The 23,065-nt window shown below is 41.2% G+C and overlaps 2 protein-coding genes across 4 annotated transcripts in view; both read right to left on the bottom strand.

Moving 5' to 3' along the window:
* The window catches only part of FCF1 (FCF1 rRNA-processing protein), a 173,353-nt gene that overhangs the window by 109,485 nt on the left and 40,803 nt on the right, over positions 1–23,065 (bottom strand). The window lies entirely within an intron of this gene.
* YLPM1 (YLP motif containing 1) overlaps positions 1–23,065 on the bottom strand; it is a 58,926-nt gene that overhangs the window by 5,353 nt on the left and 30,508 nt on the right. For 2 of the 3 annotated variants that reach the window (XM_063117867.1, XM_063117871.1), the window contains 8 exons: positions 21,787–21,941; positions 20,579–20,641; positions 20,101–20,220; positions 17,635–17,811; positions 16,432–16,515; positions 16,034–16,117; positions 15,175–15,258; positions 4,155–4,206 (listed from right to left, as the gene is read on the bottom strand). In XM_063117867.1, coding sequence (XP_062973937.1) covers positions 4,155–4,206; positions 15,175–15,258; positions 16,034–16,117; positions 16,432–16,515; positions 17,635–17,811; positions 20,101–20,220; positions 20,579–20,641; positions 21,787–21,941 — 819 coding nt within the window. The remainder of the gene's footprint in view (positions 1–4,154; positions 4,207–15,174; positions 15,259–16,033; positions 16,118–16,431; positions 16,516–17,634; positions 17,812–20,100; positions 20,221–20,578; positions 20,642–21,786; positions 21,942–23,065) is intronic. The other variant, XM_063117870.1, reaches the window with a different exon arrangement.

Raw genomic sequence — 23,065 nt, 5'->3', positions numbered from 1 at the left:
ACCATGTTGAAATTATTGCATGAAAGGACTTACAACAAAAGTGAGGTTGTCAGATGGACTCATGACTATTTAGCAGCAGTTGTATTTTAGCTGAAATATTATTTCCTTTGCAAGCAAGTATGCAAGGAGATTGCTGGTACACAGTATTCAGAAGAATATATCACCAATACAGCATGATATGTTACAGGTAACATTTGCAGCAAAATATTCAACATCTGAGATATGCCTATGAATCAGGAACCTAACACATAGAGGAATTTTACTGCTATTGTGATCTCAGTGCTAGCTGAGATCACAACATCCAGCAGCACTTTAGCTTCAGAGCTACTTTGGAAAAGGAGCAACACTGCTACACTGCCTACATGATTGTCTCTCTACATTGCCGTTAGATTAACCTCCACCGGGAGGGGAGGAGTGCATCACTGATGTGTCTTCTGGACCCTCAGCAGTTTTTGATACCATTAACCATGGTAAACCTCTGCACTGTTCGTATCGGATGGATATTTGGAAGGCATTGTGCTTCTGTGCTTACATTCCGATGGGTTCCAGCAGGTAGTGTTGGGGGACTCCTATTCTGCCCCATGGCATTCTGCTGCAGGGTTCCACAAAGCTCCATCTTGTCCCCCAAGCTGTTAATATCTACATGAAACTTCTGAGAAGTCACCTGGAGATTTGAGTAAACTGTCATCAGTATGCAGATGACATCTCTTTCCTTTGCATCTTATGTAGTTTTATTTATTTATTTCATTTTTATACCGCCCAATAGCTGAAGCTCTCTGGGTGGTTCACAAAAATGCTCTGAATAGGTGTTTGAAGTCGGTAATGGGCTGGATGTGGGCCAAAAAGCAGAAGTGCATTAAGAATATAAAAGCATAAAGAGTCCTGCTGGATCAGATCAAGGTCCATGTACTCTGGCATGCCATTGCTCACTGTGGCCAACCAGATCCCTCTGGGAAGCCCACAAGGAGAGCATGAAAGCAATAGCCCTCTTCCACTGTTGCGTTCTAGCTATTGGTATTCAGTGGCATACTGCCAGAAAAGTCTGAAGTTCAGTTGACTGACACTGTAGTTGACTGAGAAAGGATTAGATGCTTGGGCATCCTCAATGGCTCCCAGCATTTTTAACCAAATTCAGTTCGCACACCAGCTGTTGCCATTTGTAGAAACATGAAGCCTAAGTGCAGTTACCCATGCCCTGATTACTGCTGTGTGCTTTATGTGAGACTGCCTTTGAAGACTGTTCAGAAACTTCAGTTACTCCAGAATACAACTGCAAGGCTGTTAACATGTAAACTGCCTTGCTTGGCCTCAGAAAGGCAGTATAGAATAGAAATGCAATAAACAAACAAACTGGTACTGATAGTAAAGAACTGAACTCACCGGTATGTAAAGAGCTTCATTGTGTACCAATTTGCATCTACGCACATTTCAAGATGCTGGCTTTGACTTACAAAGTCCTAAAGCATTGGCTTGGGATCAGGGTAGCTGAAGGACAGCATATTCCTATAAAACCCTGCCCAACTATTAAGACCTTCAGAGGCTCTGCTCAGAGTACCCACCCACCCCACCCTCATTCTCCAAGGTAAGGTGGGTTCCAACTAAGGATATGCCCTTCATGCTCACAGTATCATGTTTGTGGAACTCCTTCCTTCTGTCCATTTGCTTAGCAATCTGCTTTGTTGGTGTTTAGATGCCAGTGGAAGCCATAGCTCTTTGCATGGGCTTTAAGTGGGATTTATGACCCCTCGTTTTCACTGCTGTTTTAAATTGCTTATAAAACTGGATAAAATTATTTTTATTTTATTCTTTCCCCTTCAGTCTTGGATTGTTTTTCTTCATTGAAAACAAACCTTGTGTTACAGAAAATGCAGAAGCTAATAATGACCACCTATCCACACACACATCATATGCCGTGTACATCCACTAATTTGGGCACCATTATAAGACAACTACTTTCTAGCATTTGCTCCATGCAGCAGCTGAGAATTACAGGAATCTCTAGACTCTGGGATAGTGAAGGATGTTTCATATATATAACTTTTCCCCAATTAATACCTACAGAATGTGGTAGAGACCAACCTTGCCACTTTCTATATTTATACATATTAGAGTGTATTCTGTCCAGATCCAGATTGTGTTGCAGTCTCCCATCTTTAAACTTCTGGGACTTCTATCAGCAACCTTTACCACCAATTTTCAGTTTAATTTATCCTAATAGACTGAAACCATGTGGAGCCACTAGGATATAAAGACAAATTCCCAGAAAGATAACAGAACTTCCTAGGGGACAAAATTGTGATATATCTTGCAAAGATTCACAGATTATGTATTTGGATATAAAACTTACTGTGGGAACAAAGAAAACTTTAGTAAACATTATGTGAGATGTACAACAGTTCTTTATATGTGGTAAAATGTGTGGATTTTTTTAAAAATTATATAACTATTGACAGTTAAATTCATTGATACTATTTTACACCATGCAAATAAGACAAAATCATGACATTAAGCAATTGGCTTAAGATCACAGTAAGCTCTAAATTCAATGAACGCACACATCATTATTAGTAGTTTTTTTTCCAACTACTTAATTCCCCAACATGGTCATTTTGCTGGGCACACCTTAAGTATTACGAAATTATTATGTTCTTTTGAAACTTCAATAGCTTATCAACAGAACATAGCAGCAGCAAAGGTGCCAGAACGATCAAAAAGCTATTTTATGCAAATAGTTCCAGAATGTAGAAGTGTTTGGACATGTAAAAAAAAGATTAAATAAGGATGTACCAATACCCAGATTCAAACTCTGAAAGGACACAACATACACGTCATTAAGTTGATGTTACACTCTCTCAACCAACTAGTCTGCTAAATAAACACAATCCAAAGTATTGTTTTTAAGTATAGCAATAGATTATTAGGAAGAATACTCAATAAATCCATCTTAATGCTGAATTAAGGTATTCAAGATTGAATTTGCTTGGAATACCTTAAATCTCTGGAAGTCAAAAGTACACAGGAAGGAATGAAGCATTCCTTAGTATCTTCTACAAAGCTTCCAAGAATGATTTTGGGAGGCATGCACCAGTGATTTATTTTGTTATGTGATACAGATACCTAAGTGTAATGGAAGTTCCTTAATGTCCATATATTTACCATTGTTCAGCATTATATATCTTCTTGATTCTTACCAGGGACATTTTGCAGCACAAAGATGCTAATAAGAATTCAGTGTTCAAAGCGGCTTCCTTTTCAGTAAGATCTGTTTCTATGAAAACGGTTCCGATTCTACAAGTGTTTTCAATTAATTATATTATTGCACTGATTTGGTTGGTTATAGCTAGTTTTAAACCAGGAAGCATACACTTGGGCCATTCCTACACCTGACTTTTTTCCAGGGATGGTCCCGGGTTCATCACTGTGCATGCAAATGACACACAGGGGGTCCCGGGAGCAGGCAGGAACGTAGAAAGGACCTTAGGCTGGTCAATGCACTTAAGCTGGCCTTTAAGGAAACAAAAGGCTATTAAGGAAGATGGTTGAAAATAAATGTAAGACAGAAGCACATTGACTGTAGCCTTTATCTCTCTTTTCTCTCAAAAGCACTGAAGTCTCAATGCAATTAACAAGTGATGTCACAACAACTACTTCCCATTAACAATACTATAAAATGCTAGTGGTCACTTGCTTCCTGCAGCCATGCCAAAGCAAAGCATAATGCTGGACAACGTATGCAAACTAGTAAGAATTTAATGTGTATGGACCATAAACAAAAATAGTATAAGGAAGAATACACACTAATTCCTATTGTTCTCAGCATCTATGTAGGAAATCTTAAGACGCTGCAAATATTTACCATTTCTCATAATGTATTTATTTGAATACTAATATAAAAGTAAATGCATTGCACATGCCGCACAAAAAGCTACAAGTGAAAGGATTCGATTATTTGTGTCTCTGCAACTACAGAAGACAAAGTGCTCAGAGATATGTGTATCTTCAGAAATGTCAAATTTAATCCATATCATTCTGCCTTAGGCATATGATCATAGCAGGAAACTACAGTTGTGCAAATATTTCATCTGATTTTAAATAATAATAATAATAATAATAATAATAATAATAATAATAATAATAATAATAGAAATACCCACCTAGTTTTGCTTCAGAAGTATCCATCTCCCATTTGCTTTTCGGAATGTAACCCTAAATCATATACAGAGAGAAGCTCGAAGGATTAGAGAGATATATAGAGAGAGATTATCACACATTTAAACTTGCATCAGCATTATACTGCAAACATTTCTTTAGGACAAACTCAATCTGAACTGTGAGCTGAGAGAAGATATTTGAAAATACAAAATAATGTTAATTTTCATATTCAATTTGCATCTAGTACAAGAAAATAACTCGCAGTGAGCACAGGGCAACAGTGGTACAAATATGTACCACCTCTCTCTCAATGTGGTGTGAACTTTGCAGTCCAGAAGACAGACACCTCAGCACATTTCCAGGATCCATAGAGTCCTATGCTCATGCGTAAGTCCTTCCGCGTGCACACCAGAGCTTTCCAGATTTCCCCCTCCAACTGAAACTCCATAGGCTCCACTGGAATGCCCCGACTTTCTGGAAGGGGGCATGGAGCATAGTAGGAAGGGGTCTTCAGAAGCCCCAGGGTAGGAGTACGAACTTTACCCATTGTTCTTATTTATTTATTGCATTTTTATACCGCCCAATAGCCGAAGCTCTCTTGCATTGTGCCTGGAGGATTTTCTAGAAATATAGGTTCAAATAACTATTCTGAAGTAACTGTCTTCTTCAATTATATGGATTTTTTGAAAGTCATGGTCAGACTTTTCTTATGTATTTGTGTTAAAGAATTACAAAAGAAAATGCACAAAGTTACATGCATTAGTGAGCATAAGAGTTGAGTGTGAATCCAATTTTAAATCCTTTACCAGTCTAGCCCAGTTTAGAGGATAGTGATGATGTTCACATGTTCAAGTTATCAAGGGATAGCTAGATGGCCAATGCCAAGTGTAAAATGCAAACATAGCTGGGCCTGGCTCTCATCCAGCAGAGCACATAGAAAGCAGCCAGAAGTCCATGAGTAATCTGCTTTTAAAAAAAGATGAAATCCCACCAATCAGCTATTTGACAGCAAATGATGGACTGGGTCCAGCTTTTGCTCCTCTTCCTGAACAGCTGATGACACGATTTCAGCTTTGTGAAAAAGCTGATACGCACACCACCTTGACTGTTAGATTGAAAAGCAGTATAGTGAGAGCAGCAATTATTTGTGTATATCATTACCCTCCCAGCTAGGAATACGCATATACAACGCCTAACTGGATCAGGGTGAAAGTTTTTAATAATGAAAGTCCAACCCTATTAAAACTTAATTGTTGTTTCATATACTTTATGTGACTATAACTATTGTCTCAAGTGAATGTAAACAACATTTAACATAATCCAGATAAGAAGGAAGTACTGTTAGTTGGCAGACCGCCTGATCTAGAAGTAGGTGTAAAACCTGTTTGGATGTGGTTTGTACTCCCTCTGAATAATCAGGTTTGCAGTTTACAGTGTTCTCCGTGATCCAGCACTGCTTTTATAGGCTTAGATGGAAGTAGTCACTATGAACACCTTTTAGCAGCTTAGGTTAGTATATCAGCTGAACCCTCTGCTGGAAAATTCTCACCTGTTCAGAACTGGTGCTACTACTAAAAAGGCCCTGCTCCTAATGGACAACTGCAAGACTTCAGTCATTGAGAGTACACAGAGCAGGACCTCAAATGTGGAACGGAGCACTTCAGAGGGTACATAGAAGAGAAGGTGTTCCTTCAGATACCCAGATCTCAGGATATGTGAGACTTTAAAGGTAAAAGCCAGCATCTTCAATTGAACCCAGAAACCAACAGTCAGCCAGTGCAGAGCAATTCTTGAGTAAAATGCTCTGATTGGCCAGTTCTTAGCAGCACTTTAGCAGCAGCATTATGCATCAAAGTTTCTAGACACCTCTCAAGCGCCTACATTAAATGTGTTAAAGTAATTGACTCTGGAAGCTACTGAAGAAAGAATGAATCTATAGAGTACCCTCCCCAGTAAAAACCACCTAGCCCCAATACTGTATGCCTACACAATACTGTATGCTCACTAGTCAAAAACCTAGGTTTTTAGGAAGGCCTGCGGAATCAGTTGGTTCTGTTGCCTCTTGTTTTTCCCATATGGATTATTCCCTAATCAGCTTGCCATTGTTGGTTTTGAGGTGTCCCCCCCCGAAATAATTGTGTATTCTATTAAATCAAATTAATTTGCATTTAATTTGTATTAACTTAACTTGTAGGCCACAGCTAGACCTAAGGTTTATCCTGGGATCATCCAGGGTTCGCCTCTGCCTGAGCACTAGATCCCCTGTGTGTCACCTAGATGAACAGGTTTGACCCCTGGACGATCCAGGGATAAACCTTAGGTCTAGCTATGGCCGTAGTCCATACAAATCAAATTAATGAAGAGTGTTCATTTGAACTTAACTACTAAACTATATGTTGGATTTTTGAAAACAAAACCAAAGCAGACTCGGAAGGCTGTAGTCAGGAGTGGAGAAAAGATGGGAGAGGAAAGCCAGAAGTAATTCATACAGAACTCCATGTAATGTGTAACTTGGATCTCAATTCTGTTATAAAGAATGCTATACAAATTGCTATCTGGGTATGCAAAAAGGCTGTTAGTAACAGAATCTTAATTTAAAAGGAATAAACTCATCTCCTTCCTAACAAGTTTTATGAGCACCTTACATAAACAAGTTTAATATTATGTTAAGTTCTTCCCATTTCTATTCTATTTTTCTTTTGTACATTATTATATTTGATGATATAAATATATCAATAATTAAAAGGTAGTATAGTAAGTCAAGAAAATATAACTGCAGAAAGACATGCTGTTGAATATACTGCATACCCTGCAACATCACCCTTTCTATAAGCCTGACGCTTTTTATAGCAACATTGATGTGTGAGCAAATGCTTCTAGTATGAAGTGGTATCTGTTATATATTTAAGGTGGGAATCTTATATTCACTTACCTGGGAATAAGCCCACTGAATTCAGTGGAAAATCATGCATGGGATTGAACTATATGCATCTTTTTAATAGAACACTGTTCCACATATGTTCAGCCAATACAATACGAACGCAAAAATTTCAGTCCAATCTTACGTATTAGTAACCAGAAGTATATCTCATTGTATGCAATGGGTCTTGCATCCTAATTACTCTGTTTAGAATGCAACTTTCAGTCATCAAGCCCAACAAGTATTTCTAAAGAATGCCAGAAATCCAATACAGCTAGCCTAAAATCAATGGACTAATCTTGATTATTAGAATAAAAGCAAATAATCTCACATTTCTATTTGCCCTGTATAGTTAGAATAGGTTTTAGAGAGAGCGCCTTCTCCCCTATCAACCTGCCTGGTCACTGAGGTCATCCGAGGGCACGCTCCTGGTGGTCCAACATAGTCCTGTCCTCCGAATGGAGTCCACCAGGGGAAGCGCCTTCAGTGTGTTGGCCCCCTTCCTCTGGAATTCCCTGCCTCTGGAGGTCAGGAAGGCACCAACTTTGTATTCCTTTCGGCGCCTCTTGAAAATGTTGTTGTTCCAGGAAGCCTTCCCTTGATGACCAGCCATGGTTCACTATGCATTTTGCTTTTTTAGAAATCTATTTTAATGTGTTTTTGTTCTGTTTTTATTTTATTTTAGCTTGTACACCACTCTAAAATTCTGTATGGGGAGCTGTATATAAATATTGTAAATAAAGTAAATAAATAATATTAGCTGAATTTCTTCAAACTATCCTCAATGGCTTTCATCCAAACTTTCTTAATGTTCAATGGCTTTGATCCTAGCCTGTGAGTTCTGCTTACAAAATGGTGTTCTCCAAGCTCCCCTGTAGCCCTTGGCTAACCATGAAAAGCAGCTTCTAAAGGTTGATAGGCTCTCTGGAACAGCATAGGGGGCTGTTGTGGGAAGGGAGAATGAGTGAAAATTCGTAATCCCTCTCCTTTGTATGAGTAGAATTGTATTTTGCTTGTGCAAAGCCACTTTGGGGTCCAAGCCACTGTCGAAGTTATTTCAGTAGGATTACTTGATAAATAAGTGGTCTGAGGACTACAGCTAGATGTATCTGCCAACCTGTGTTCCCCATTTAAATAAGAGCTTAAAAAACAACAACCAAGAGGTAGGAGAAGAGCAGGGCGGGTGCAGATTTGTTTTCACCTGGTGTTTGTGCTTGTTCTTCTGGTTCTTCCATTGCTTGCACCTCACTGGAGGTGCAAGCTTCTGGCAGAAGTCGAAGAACAAGAGTGCAAAGGTTTTCAGCCATAGCAGCAGACGGCTGCTTTTGCAGGGGTGAGGGATGGGATAAGTAAAATCTGTCAGATTGCCCAGAGCTGATCTCAGAACATTAAGCGCTGCCCAAAGAGCTGGAGGAACACCTGTTCAAGGGAGGGGGTAATTTCCATCCTGGTGTGTACAGGATTCTGCCAGGAACATTGCTATGGGTTGAGTTACTGTTGTTTGTGGGTCTTGGAGCCAACTGAGGCCTGCTATGTGTTCTAGAGGTGAGGAACTTGGGACGAATGTAAGTATAGTGCATGGCAGAAGATCTCATGAAGATGGGAAGCAACGCCATTGGGGGAGGTGGATGAGACATCTCTGTGCTGTTTTGCCTCGCAGCCTCAGTAATGTTGGAGGATTCCTCCAGCCTCTTGTGCCTGCAGGTGCTGCTGCTAAATGTCAGGTTGGTTAATGGAAAAGGATGCATTACAATACTTTGGTCCTAATTCTGGAAGAACATGCCAACCTAGTTGGCGTCATTGAGATCTGGTTGGATTAAGTGATTGCGATAATAGTTTCCCAGATGTGACCACCAAGTTCGCACCAAGCTTGCTCGAGGGGCAGGAAGAAGGGGTAGCTCTAGTCTATAGGGAATCCATCGCCCTCATTGGGTACCCAATCCAGCAGTCAGACAGTTTTGAATGCCTAGTCTTAAGACCTCAAGACAGGATTGGACTGAGTTGACTTGGTGGTCTCAAGTTTAATGCTGAGGACCTCAAGACTGTTTGTTTTGGGGGACTTTAAATTGCCTTGACAGGGGCAGGATTTCATGGCCTCCATGTCAACCATGAGCCTTTCTCAGATATCTGTCCCAAAGCATGTGGCAAGACATACCTTAGATTTGGTTTTCTGAACAGGACTAGGAGACAATGATCTGTGGGTGGAACAGCCAGAAATGGTTCTGTTGGCATCATTATCTGATCAGTTTTGACCTTCGAGCTGCCTGCCTTGGAGTGGACTGAATTTGTGGGGTGTCCCAGAAGGCTGATGAATTCAATGGGTTTGCTGGGGTCTGACCCAGTCTCTCGATTCAATTGCTCTCAAATGTTCTTGACTCAGTTATAGAGCCACATCAGCCCTGTGAATTCTGGGGAGCAGAGGACAACTAGAACACAAATGATGAAAGACTTGTAATGAGTATGACCGAACACAGCTAAGAATCCATCCTTGATCTTTTTCTGTGGCAGTGGCGAAGGGATTGTACTTTTCTACCTTGATTGTGTCTGCTTCAGGTTGTCAGGGGAGCTCTTTTGGTGGTAAAGGGCATTCTTGGAGTAGGCCCTGGGAAACAACCACTTAAGTTCTCAAAAGCCTGCTGTGAAGAATTTGCTGCACATTTTGCAAATAAAGTTGCTTATATCCGTGCAGATTTAGATGCTATTGTTTTAACAGAGTCAGCACAGGATGTGACCACAGTAGCTTCTAGCCAAGTTATCATTAATATCTTCCAGCTTTTACGGCATAGGGATGTGGACAAACTGTTTGGACAATTAAAGCCCACCACTTGGTCTCTTGACCCTTGCCCATCTTGGCTTGTGAAACTGGACAGAACTGGGCTGGGTATTTGGTCCTCAGAGGTGATTAATGCCTCCTTGAAGGCATTAAGGAAGGGGTGGTCCCTGTTAAAGAATGCACTGTTGAAGCCACGATTGAAAACACACACACACCCTAGCTTAGATCAGCTAATTTCTGATAATTACTGTGCAGTGCCAATTTTGTCATTTTTAGGCAAGATACTTGAATGTGTTGTGGCTTCTCAATTCCAGGTAATGTTGGATGATGTTGATTGGATCCATTCCAATCCAGTTTCTGGCCTGGTTTAGAGACAGAAATAGACCATGGTTGCCTTAACAGATGACTTACACCGGAGAATGGAAGGGGGGAGTGCGACCCTGTTGTTCTCCTGGACTCCCAAGAGGCTTCTGATGCCATCAACAGTGGTATCCTTCTGGAACGTTTATCCGGGTTGGGAATAGGAGGTGAGGTGTTATACTGGTCCCAGTCCTTCCTGGATGAACAGAAGGTGGCACTTGGGGACTTCTGCTCCATCCCATGACCACTGGCCTGCAGAGTGCTGCAATGTTCTATCTTGTTCCCATATGCTTTTCAACATCCACATAAAACTGCAGGGAGATGTCATTCAGAGGTTTGGGCTGAAGTGCTATCAATATGTGGGTGACACTCAGCTCTGCCTCTCGTTTCCAGCTAATGATCCTAGGGAGGCAAATTTGCACAAATCCGGGAACTTGAAGAAATCCAATCAATGAGCACACAATGGAATGAAAAGCATCTGACAGCCCACGAAATGCAGATGGAATGGATTTTACCCAATTCGTACATTTCTACTTGACAACTGTTTTAGGAAGGAATTCCTGCACAGATAGGTGATATAATGTCAGCACACTGGAGAAAACATTCCAACTTCTATAATTGTATAATAAAACATTTAGCCACTCTATAGGCAAGAAAACCAGAAAAAGGGGGCATGGAAAGTTGACAAAATAAAAGGGTATCACTGGGAGGCCTTTGCAGTCACAAGGCTGAGCCTGACTGGTCTTCTATCTGCTGAACAGAAAAGAACCTTACAGAAAGTCCAGCTTCCCTTTCTAGTTCAAATGGTAGAAGAACAGCCAACAAATGGATGCACAGCAACAGTACCTACAGTCCAGGGATGGACCATCATACTGGAAATAATCTGCACCCTGCAGTACTTGTAGCATCCTTCTCCAAAGCAATCTGTTGTGGCTTTGGTTCCTACTTCATAATATCTTGCAAACGTGGCTGGGAAAAGTCCATATATATGTACTTCATCTTCAGTGTACTTTAGTAGCTAGGACCAGGCCTCAGCGATTATGGTGCAAAGGGACCATCTTATAAAGCAAAATTCATCTTCTCAGAGAGATGGAACAACACAGTAGAAATTATGTTCCATAACAAAATTTCCATGACATGAGGAAGTGTCTCCAATAATAAATAAGAGGTCGAGCTTTATGAAAGAGAAGGTTATCAATGACTACTAGTCTTGGTGGCCATATGTTACTTCCAGTATCAGAGGCAATATGCCTATGTCCACCACTTGCTGGGAAACATGGGTGGGAACGTGCTGTTGCACTCATGTCCTGTCTGTGGGTTTCCCCTTGCCAGCTGGTTGCCCACTGTGTGAAAAGAATGCTGCACTAGACGGATCCTTGGTCTGATCCAGCATGGCTCTTCTCATATTCTTATGAGATTCGAAAACCATAACATGTGGAGGTAGGTACCAGGAACTGTCTCTCATAATACACCCTCTATGTTTCATAACATAACCAAATCTACCTAAATTAGGAGACAAGTTATGAAATTTCTCTCCAATAAGACTGGTTAATCACTGTCAATGGGCAAGATCCAGAGGTCTGGTGACCCTTCTTTACCACACGTTAAGAATAGGTCTTAAGCTAGCAGGCTTTGTTGTTTATCCATCCATTTACACTTTGAAGATGCTTCAGAAGTCATGAATACATCCAGGCTAATCCTCACCCTGTCCTTTGCTGGGTCAGCAGACAACTCTCAGAAGACTTCACCAGATGCCCTGATGGTTACATATTTGTGAATTGTTCTCAATAAATCTTGATCTTAGCTTAACAGTACACACTGTGGATTTTTAATAGTTGCTCTCCTCCAGCCCATCTCTTGTTTCTGGTTAATATCCATAAGGACATTATTGGAAAACTCTAAGGGATATGTTGCTCTACTGACAGATGCAACATCCCCCTAGATCTGAAAAAGACATGTTCATTCCCCAGTCCATCTGATGACATTGGATCTGCACACTTATAAACAGGAGACTTTGAGCATTTGATGTCGTTGCACCTTCTGAAGAAAACACTGAATGCTTTATGCATGTCAAGTCAAATCAATTCCTTCTCCCTTGGTGTGTAGGTTTGGAGTATATGTCTCCAAACGTCATCATGCTCCCTCTCAGTGGGAGGTTTGTCCAATAGCCCATTTTGGTACAAAATCTTAGTAATGGGGATAAATGGCAATGAATACTAGCATATTAACATATAACGCTGTAAGTATCACAAATAAAAATAGTTTATTATAGGTGCTGAAACCTTTCTAGGTCCTATTATTATTATTATTATTATTATTATTATTATTATTATTATTATTATTATACTACTACTACTATTTATTTGTATCCCCCCTTTTGCCCAATACTGGGCCTCAAGGCAGCCAATACTGGGCCTCAAGGTGGCCAATTCACAATGCCCCCCAACCTCCAATAATAACAGTTCAGAATTCTTGCTTGGGAAATGGTTCAGGAACTTGAAGTCTAGAAAGTGTTTTTCAGGCCCAATTTATTTTGGAAGCTGGAGGGGGAGGATTAGACCCGCGGAACTTCCTTGAGGGCTCCTACGTCCAAGAAATAAGCAATGATATCAAGCACTGTCCGATGGTATTGGTTTGACCTGGTTCGGAGAAAGATGACAAATCTGTCTCATGCCACAGTGGCTTGTTTCACAGCTGTAATTTCTCGAGGATATCGTAGTTGAAGATCACAGACTCCTATACGTAGCAGGAACTGTAGCCACAACCCACCTGTCACTGGCAGGGTCCTTGCATACAGCTGTTATCTGCTTTCTTCCTGCTTTTATTGTTGCTTTTGTTCAACAGAAGAGTTTATTAACCTACCAGTTTGCCACTTTCTTGATCAAACAGGTTTGGGTCCTCAAGCCTCCTTGAGTAAGATTTACAGTCTACTCATTTTGAAGAACAGGGAAGAGGAAACGTCTCCACTTCTTAGACTATTTCGTTAGGAATTATGAGGTGGCTGGACTTGGATCTGAACTTTATATTCCAATATGTTAGCCATGTTTTTCCAGATTATCACACTAGTTAATATGGAGCAGGAAAAAAACTGTAGCCAGCTCTGCCTAGGGAAGGTTATTCAGCTTCTTCCACAGGTACTTGTGACCAATTCCAGTGTGACTTTTTCTCCTTTCTCCAAGCTTTTCATTCCCGTCTTTGAGCGCTATCATCTTAGATGATAGGGGTAACATCTAAACATTAACAACTTGGGACCAGGATACCTGAGAGAGCGCCTTCTCCCTTACCAACCTGCCCGGTCACTGAGGTCATCCGAGGGCCTGCTCCTGGTGGTTCCACCTAGATCCATCCTCCGATTGGAATCCACCAGGGGAAGAGCCTTCAGCGTGGTGGCACCCCTCCTGTGGAATTCCCTGCCTCTGGAGGTCAGGCAGGCTCCGACCTTGTACTCCTTTCGGCGCCTCCTGAAAACATCTTTATTCCAAGAAGCCTTTCTTTAACATGCAGCCTTAGATTTCTGATTTTTGCTTCTTTTTAAATTTTGTTTAAACTGTTTTATTCTGTTTTTATTTTCATTTTACCTTGTACACCACTCCGAAATTTTTCAATGGGGAGCGGTATATAAATATTCTAAATAAAATAAATAAATAAATAAATAAATAAATGGAAGCCCAACAGCAACATCCACATTTTCACAGTTAGGCAGAATTTACAGGTTTTTAAACTAGATTGCAGGGGACCCTAGCCCTATCTGGGTCCTTGGCTTCTGCCCTTTTGAAGAATTTGAAAGAAGAACCATGCATTTGGAATGGAAGACACAAGGAACACCTCTGAGATATTTTTTGGGAATGCTCTTATTATCTGGATTCCAGCTGATCTATAACTGGAGACCATTGGTCACCGTGCCTTGATATGCCTGTGGAGTAGTATGTCTCTTCCCACAAAGTAGAAAAGATCTGTTTTTTGCCTAGAATGGCTCCCATTCTCAAAGCAGTCTTCATGCCAGACAAAGCACCAGTGAGAGTAAAAGAGAGCATGTCTGTGGACCTGCCCTGCCATTCCCCATCAAGGTGCGACCGGAGTATGAGGTTGCAAAGAACAGTATAGACATGCAAGAATGGGTGGGTTGTGTTGGCACATCCAAACCTATCTACCTGTTTCAGCAGTTCAGGAGGAAAAGCTGTGAAAGATGAAGATCACTATCCCTTACTAGGATATCTGTGATTACAGTAATGTTGGCTTTGGTTCTGTGCTGGAGCTCCAAAGGAGTCCAGCCCTCCAGTCAGAAACTAGGACTGAAACAAGGGGACTCTTTCCTTGTAAGAGTGTCATATTTGTGAGTTCTGTTTTATGAGCCAGAGAACATATTAGCTCTTTGCTGACTGCTGTCTTATCAGCTGAATGGGAATGAAGGCTTCCACCCAGTCTTCTGAGACTGCAATCCTGTGCACATTCCTGGGAGAAGGCTGTATTGAACATAGTAGGGCTTACTTCTGAGTAAACATGCAGAGGATTGCGCTATAAGAGACATTTCTAAGTTAGAAAAAGCGTCGTTAAATATAGTTCCTATAAAAACTGCAAAATAAAATCACTCATTTAACTGTTTCTTTCTACATTCAATATTTCAAAGGAAATTTATCTAACCCACCTGTAAACATTTCAAACTAGCAAGAGCCTTTAGAATCCCCAGGACATGCTGCCAGCTCTGTTCAGATTTTAACTTCTACTGATAGAAAATACAAACCAGGCCTTTAACTAAATTCAAATAAAAACGGCTCTGGTACTGAAAACGTCTTAAAATTGCTGAGAAATTCATAAACAGTAATTTACACATCCAGTGCTCCAGGAAATGACAGTAGTGAAAGAGAAAAGAGTTTGGGGGAAAGCAGCTGGACTTTACAGCAGACAGAAGCTGTGTTAGGCACTGAAATAAAAGAAATTTGTTGCTGGGTTTGGATGACGTGTTTCCTACCAATTCACTCTCTTCTTCCTCTGCATCTTTTTTGTTTTCTTCTTTCTGGTCTTCAATATTTGCATCAAAATCCTCCATCTCCACCTAAGGTAATGCATAATTATTGGATTATTCAAAACTATATGAAATTTTGCATCAGCTAGTCATGAAACTCACTGAAGCATACTATTGTATGAACTTAAACACATAAAACACCTTGGGGGGATTCACTCAACATACTAATATACTATACTTTTAACATTTCTCTTTTCTGATGTTTATATCCATAATGGATCAAGTTTTTCTGCAAAATTCCTTAGAATCCAAAGCCAGTGTCCAAAACTAGAATAGAATGAAGCCTACAGTTACAGAGTGTAATCCAATCCAGTTTTTCTGATGTCAGCAGAACTGGGAGGGGGGGTGATTCCCCCTCCCACCTGCAGCCACCTGCATGCCTTCAACAGTTGCTCTGGAAGGTTGGGGGGGACCCTCTAGAGCAGATTTCTGGGGACACAGGAGGCTGCGGAAGAGAGGACAGCAGGAGAAATCTACTGTGCAAGTGGACTTCTATTTGTGCCATGTTGTTTCTAACTACAGCCATGTCTTTCAAAAAGCTAAGTTCTTTATTCATCTCTAAGAAATCTTACAATGCTTCTTTCACTCTTATCTTAATTAAACTATTCTGTCACGTGAGTCCTCTGACAGAATTCCTCCAAACTTTAAATAATTTTCAGTATGATTTCACTAAAGAATGACTTGATCAATCTGTAGTCAAACCCTGCACTTGTGCCTGGTTCCTCCTTCAATAAGCACATTTCATATATTTTCTTCAGTCATGAATATTATCTATATGCTTAAGTTAACATCTTGCAAACCTCACCTCTTCAATAGCAGCATCTTGTAGCAGAGAGCGAATATCTAAACGTATCATATGACGGGGTGCTGTCTCCCAATGATCAGCCATCTGGAAATGGGAAATGGGAACTGAAGAAGCTTCTACAACATATGAATTATTCAGGGGGAAATATTGTTTTTGATCAGGACTGTGACCTTTCTCGGAGTACAGCTGGATTAGAATTATGGGGTGTGTCTGTGTGTGCAAGAAAGAGAGAGAGAAAGAAAAAAGAGAAAGAAATCTCCACCCCCACCCACAAGTTTTTAAAAGTGTGTCTGTTAAATGTTGGCAATAGCTTCATAGAGTCTTTCAAAATAGATAGATTTGCTTCTGGCAGCCCCGGGAAAAATTAAATCTATGCCTCTGCATCTTTATACAATCACCTTATTGATTTCCTTGAGCTTGCGTCCATGGACATTTCTCTTGCAACAAGTCTGGTTGTCTGCAGTTATTTCAGCTAAGTAGACCTAGAATGCAGAAAGAAAATAGTATGTGCTCAAAAGCCTGCGATCAATGTCCTAAGAAGTACTTTCCAATATAAGTTTGGTAGACAAAGGAAAAATAGTGTATGCAAATTAAGATGGAAAAGAAAAAAGACATGATCAGGATCAGTTGGACCTAAACTGGAAACTTCATGGCCTATGTGCTCATGCCCTTCAGTTATTTCTTGAATGTGTATGCAAGTACTTAAAAAAAACCCAGTCATGATAGCAATAAAATCACGTTATAAAACAAACCATTGTAAACACAACATTAATATCAAAGACAAGAACGACACAACAGTTCTCAAGTAAATCACAGCAGCCACGTCAAATAGTGCTTTTGCTCCAACAAGGCAAAACTTGCAGAACTGAGTTGCTTTTCATCAACTTCCCAAAGGTGGAAAGGGAGGTGAATACTCGGGGGTCTGTTGGCACGGAATTCCACAGTCAAACAACCACTCTGCATTGCAGTGCAATAGTATCTTCGTTAAATTTCAGCCTGGCTTCCCCACTACCCCAAACCTGTTTGTGCTGTCTCCTTTGGCCTGGCTATATATGCTTTCAGCTCAGACTTGGATCTTTGCCTGAGCAACAATTTAGTTTAGGTTTATGATTCATCAACCTTGCACCATGACTCCAACCTCCTCATTGCCTTCCTTGTCTGCTGCCTCCATGTATCCTAGGCTGTTGGACTGATATCTCAATCTCAGTCCAAGCCAGTGATAGGAACATAGTAAGTTCCCCGTGACAGACCACTGGTTCATCTAGCACACTATTGTCTGCACTGACGGACAGCAGGTTGCCAGAGTCTCACACAAGAATCTTTTCCAACCCTACCTAGAAACACCAAGGATTGAACCTGGAACATTTGGCATGCAAAGCATATATTCTATCACTGAACTCTGGCCCATCAGTAATACCTTGAGCCTTGGGGCATCAGCTACTTGGACTCCCTGGTAAAACTGACCTCCTACCCTACAGTACCTAAGCTTGGCCCTGGCCTTGACGGCTTATGGCCTAGCGCTGACGCTCATAGTTCAAAGGCACTGAAACTCTATTTATGAATTGCCTAAATGACTACAGAGATTATCCAGGAATGTTTACCTCAAACCCTTTTGTTTTTGCAGCACTCCAGAACTGCTCAAAGTGGCGTACTCTATCATTTATGGCATCAAGGATGATGAAGGGGAAAAAGCCATCATCCAAAGTCTTTTTGAAGGTTTTGAACAAGCTGGCACGGTAGACCTCTTCCATATCAGCTTCATATTCATACTCCAAAATCTGCTCCAGGAAAAAAAAAGTTAGACAAAAGAAGAAAAACAATTCTTCTTTCAAGAAGAGCTTAAATTTATGAGGGTAGCATAGCAGCAATAGCCCAGTAAATCACATTGTTCACAAGCATTAGACGAAAAGGAGAACCGGGGTGGGGGGTGGGGCGTGTTCCAGCACAGAGTGTCATCTGTATACTGATGGCAACCAACCCTGAGTACCCTCTCTGAGAGGTTTCATGTAGGTATTAAACAGCATGGGGAAATGGGTGGAAGCCTGTGGAAGCCTATGGTGTAAGTGCCAGAAATCCAAGGAGGAGACCTACGTAAATGGCATGAACCTACCCGTACAGTGTACACTGCGCTCAACATCCAAAGTCAGGTGCCTACTCCGAGGGAAGCTTGGAGGACAGCAACAAGAGAGAGGGCCTTTTCTGTGATGGCCCCCCAACTGTGGAACAATTTCCCTGACGAGGCCTACCTGACGCCAACATTATTATCTTTTTGGTGCCAAGTCAAGACTTTCCTCTTCTCCCAGGCATTTAGCAATATGTAATTAGCCTGGGTTTGTTTTTGTAGTTTTAAATTGTATGTTTTTGTGATTTAAATTTTTTTATATTGTTTTTAAGTGTTTTTATCCTATGTCAACCACCCAGAGTGTCTCGGCTATGGGGTGGTATACAAATGTAATAAATAATAATAAAAAATAATACAGCAGTGCAACCTGGAATCTGCCTACCAGATGGGAGTGGAAACACTAGAATGTGATGCGCCCAATTCCCATTGGAGCCAGAAGGTTACTATGGCTGATGGTACTGAAAGCCACTGGCACGACCAGAAGAATCAACAGTAATGAACTCCCGTGTCGCTCTCTTGGCATAGATTAAAGCCATTTCAGTCCAAATATTAGGCTGGAAGGCACACTAAATGAATTAAACAAATCAGTTATTGCCAAGAAATGCCTAAAGCTTGGCCACCATCACCTGCTCAAAAAAGTGAGATTCAACACTGGCCAATAGTTGGTAAGATTATTAGGATCTAAGGAGTATTTCTTCAAGAGGGGCCTCACTATTCTTTCTGTGCAGCCTGGTGGATAACCCACTCCCTTGGGTTATTTACCACCTCCTTGACCTAACCAGCTGCACCCTCTTGGCTAAATACTACCAGCCAAGATTGGCAAAGATACAGGTAGTAGGCTGCACATCTCTAAGCACAAAGTGTACATTCTTGGGCTACAATAACTGCAATTCATCCAAGCAACTGTGATCAAACAAGGTTATAGGGGACCCTACATCAGTACTGTATTCAAGCTGAAGTCCAGGCTACATCAGACACACATGATCTTATCCATAAAATACTTAGGCAAATATATCTCAATGGGCTACTGAGAATTGTCTCTGATCCTCTTGGGGGCCAAAATGGAGAAGGCCCCTTATTACTTGGAAAGGTTCTGCTGTGGATGCAACTGTGTCGTAAAACTAGGCTGCCTTTGCTACCATCAAGACACCAAGTAATCTTTCAAGTAAGCTCTAGACAGTGTTCAGTTGGACTCATTCAGAGATTTTCTCCACCTGAATCCTAATTACTGTTTCAGATCTGTCATTCCCCTGGAAAATATTGGGAGTTTATTTATTACATTTATTTCCCACCTTTTTTCCTCCTTAAGGAACTCAAGAAGGCATACATAATCTTCTCCTCTCTATTTTTATCCTGACAACAACCCTTTGAGGTACGTTGGGCTGAGAGTCTGGGACTGGCCCAAAGTCACGCAATGAGCTTCCATGGCAGAGTGGGGATTAGGACCCGGATCTCCCGACTCCCAGTCCAACACTCTAGCCACTACACACCCTGGCTCTTGTCAGTGTGAGAGGATGCCTATGAGACTCAAAGCTATTTTCGTTTTTTGGAGTGATCAGGCAGCGAACAGAAATACCAGCCATGTCAGCAGGAAAATTCCACAGAGCCACCTGAAACCCATTTCGATCTATCAGGCACTGAGAGTGGACCAAGCGCAGTTGTTGGAAGATGCCAAGAGACTTAACCTTCCTGGGGAAAGATCTGTTCATGAAAAGAACATGGCCGATATCGCTTCTGCTCCCAGATCATCATCCATTCTAGAGCAAGAACCAAACCAAGTGCAAATCCTGCCACATGTTTTGGGCTCAGAATATGGTAGGCCCTAGAGGCTGGGATAATCCCATGGTAGCCTTGGCGACCATGAATCCTACTGCTGTGATCCATGCTTTCTTGACAAGTCAGTTACAATGCCTTAACCAACAACTGGAATGTGCATTAAGAGCACCTTCTTTTTCACTCTTTTCTTTGTATCTGGGTCTCTCTCTTCTTTCTCTATTTCAGTGATAAAATAGTCATCCAGGCTGAGCACTCTGGGTGCAGCTCCTCCACATTCGACTTCTTTATCCTGGGAAGGAAATATGAAGGAAAACAACTTAAGTTTCTGGTGTGAGCACTTCATCTTGGAATATAAAGACCCCCAGCTAAAGTCCCAATTAGTAAGAGAACATTCTATTTTCAACTTTTCATTTCAGTCAATAACATTTCAGTATGTTATTGTACTGGAAAAGGGCACCTGAGGCATTTGAATAAATAATATACAGAACCCAAAAACTACTCCCACCCAGGAGATGTACAAAATACATTTCTTTTTGTGCTCTGAATGGATAAAGAAAGGAAACTGCACATGGACGGCAAGTACCAAGATGCAACTGAGTTCTACTTTTCAGTACAGGCATAAAGGAAGTGGCTGCTTATCCACTCACCCTGATGAGCTTAGCAACATGAGTCTTTCCACTGCCCGGCAAGCCTCGCATGATGATGACAATCTAAAACAAAGATCACATAAATGAAAGACTGGACTGAGTTGAATAATGAGTATTCAGTAGACAAACATCTTTCTGCCTATCCACAGGCAAGCTGCAGCTCAAATAAAATAAATAAAATAAAATAAGTTGTTATAGTGGTTTTAAATGTATGTGCATTTTGCATGTTTTTGTGGGTTTAAATTTTTGTTCAAGTGTTTTTATCTTATGTGAACCATCCAGAGAGCTTCGGCTATGGAGCGGTATACAAATACAATAAATAAATAAATAAATAAATAAATAAAATAACCCCTTGTAGCCTCTTGGGAAGGGACTCACGAAATGAAGCCACCACTGCAGCATTACTATGGTAACAACAGAACCAGATTTGAGTTTTAACTTGGCATAATTCCTCAGACTAACTTAATACTATTTAAGGAAAATTCCTAAGGGAATATAGAGAAGCTTAAATTAGGCCATCTTGCAAGACCACCTTTTAAGCAGGAATTTGGGAAGGTAGGCAGTGCACACACAAATCGAAGGAAGCAGAGATGTAATAAGGCACACACAGGGGGCATCTTTGGCAATAAAGGTGTTAATGGGGTGATAGAACCATTAGCACAAGAGGGAGGAGAACATTTACAAGCTGATCTTCCTTCAAGCCCATCCTTTGCCCTCAGTTCACAGGTTCCAGTTGAATCCTAGTCCTCCCTGAAGAGAACGGATAAAAGATCCAGCTACTTAGTTTTTCACATATAGGCATCTTCTGAAGTATTCTGTGCCAACATTTAATTTTGCAATGACAGAATCAATAAAACACAACCTTAGACACTCTGTGGGGTGGTTAGAGCAGTAGCTGGCCTGGCCATATACGCCCCTTGCTTGCCACTCAGCCATAGCAGTCCCTTTGTGAAGATTGCTTTCACCATCACACCATATTAGTTTAGTGGCAAACAAAGGGAGGGGGATGAAGCAGAGCACAGAGTAGAACTGCACTCATATTTATCAAATAACTTCGTAGGCATCTAATATTCTTCCTGTTTTGAAATTCATAGATTAGCCATGACTTTGAAAGTCATGGAAACCTGTTACACAAACATTAGCAGAAGTGCTTCATTTCTTATACATTTTGTGAGTTGAGATTGGAAAGTCACATTTACAGTACTCACCCTCTCTGGTCTACTCTCCCGTCCAGGTGGTTTCAGTATATCATCCACATTTTTAGATTCTGGTTTCCTCTCTACACGTGGGGCAGGTGGTGGTTGACGTGGTATTGATGGAGCAGAAATAGGCATTCTATCCTCAGGGTAATTTCTCCGGTCACCTTAACATGAGGTTTACACAAAAGAGAAAAACAAAATTAAGTAAGAACATAAGAAGAGCCATGCTGGATCAGACAAAGGATCCATCTAATTCAGTATTCACTTCACACAGTGGCCAACCAGCTGTTGACCAGGAACCCATAACAGGACATGAGTGGAACAGCACCCTCCCACCCATGTTCCCCAGCAATGGCGAAAACACACCTTGCACCACAAAATACGGAATGCTGTGGACTGTATAAATCATGCAAATTAATCAGCATATATTTGCTTAATTTGCACACATTATTCCGTCTCTTTGGCACAAGACATTTCTCCAGGATTCAACCCATGGAAGCCTCCAGCCCCTGGCATCTGAGATTTACTTCTACGCCTGGGTGGAATTGCAGAATATATGTTACACTTTTTGGGGAGAAAATCCTTCTTATAATCATTACTGAGTTTGGTTTCAGTTCAAAGAACTGTCTGCAGGAGGAGAAAATATTTTAATGCTGTTTCATGAAATCTTGCAGAAGCACAATCAGATTTCTTATAGTGTAGCACCACATACTATAATGTGGGTGCTACATTATAGTATGAGAAACAAGGTGAATAAGGAAGAAGCAGGCGGTATCATATAAACACTACAGGTCTTGAAAAGTGCTTGTGCAAACAGAACCACTTCACTGGACTTTGCATCACTTCTCTCACACAGCAAGCTCCGCTAGGTCAGAATGAGCCATTCTTAAGCAGAAGTTTTCCACTACCAGATGAGTCACATGAAGAGAGATCACACGCAAAAATGTGCTGCACAATTGGTCTCACACCCCCCCCCCCGATGTCCACTTGCTAGGCGTAGATGCCAGCAGAAGAACTCACAGACCTCTCTGTCCACAGGCCTTCCAGGTGAGCTGTTATCTCTGTCATGTAGGGTTCCAGCTCCCATAAAGGACTATGCGCAAAGACTTTCTCCTGCAGATGTCGATGCCTAATGCATGGTGATCATGTACAGGGCCAGGAGGCATCAGAATAGCTCTGCGGCCCCTTTCTACATGTATTGCCCTACACACAATTCATCCATGAAGGGGGCTAAATCCAAACCTTAGTATATGGTTGAGAGATGTTATTTGTAGCATTGCACACAGGA

Source organism: Elgaria multicarinata, chromosome 2, assembly GCF_023053635.1.
Source record: "Elgaria multicarinata webbii isolate HBS135686 ecotype San Diego chromosome 2, rElgMul1.1.pri, whole genome shotgun sequence".
Classification (NCBI taxonomy): Eukaryota; Metazoa; Chordata; class Lepidosauria; order Squamata; family Anguidae; genus Elgaria; species Elgaria multicarinata.
Note: the sequence above shows the minus strand (reverse complement) of the source record. Positions and strands in the feature narration are given on the sequence as shown.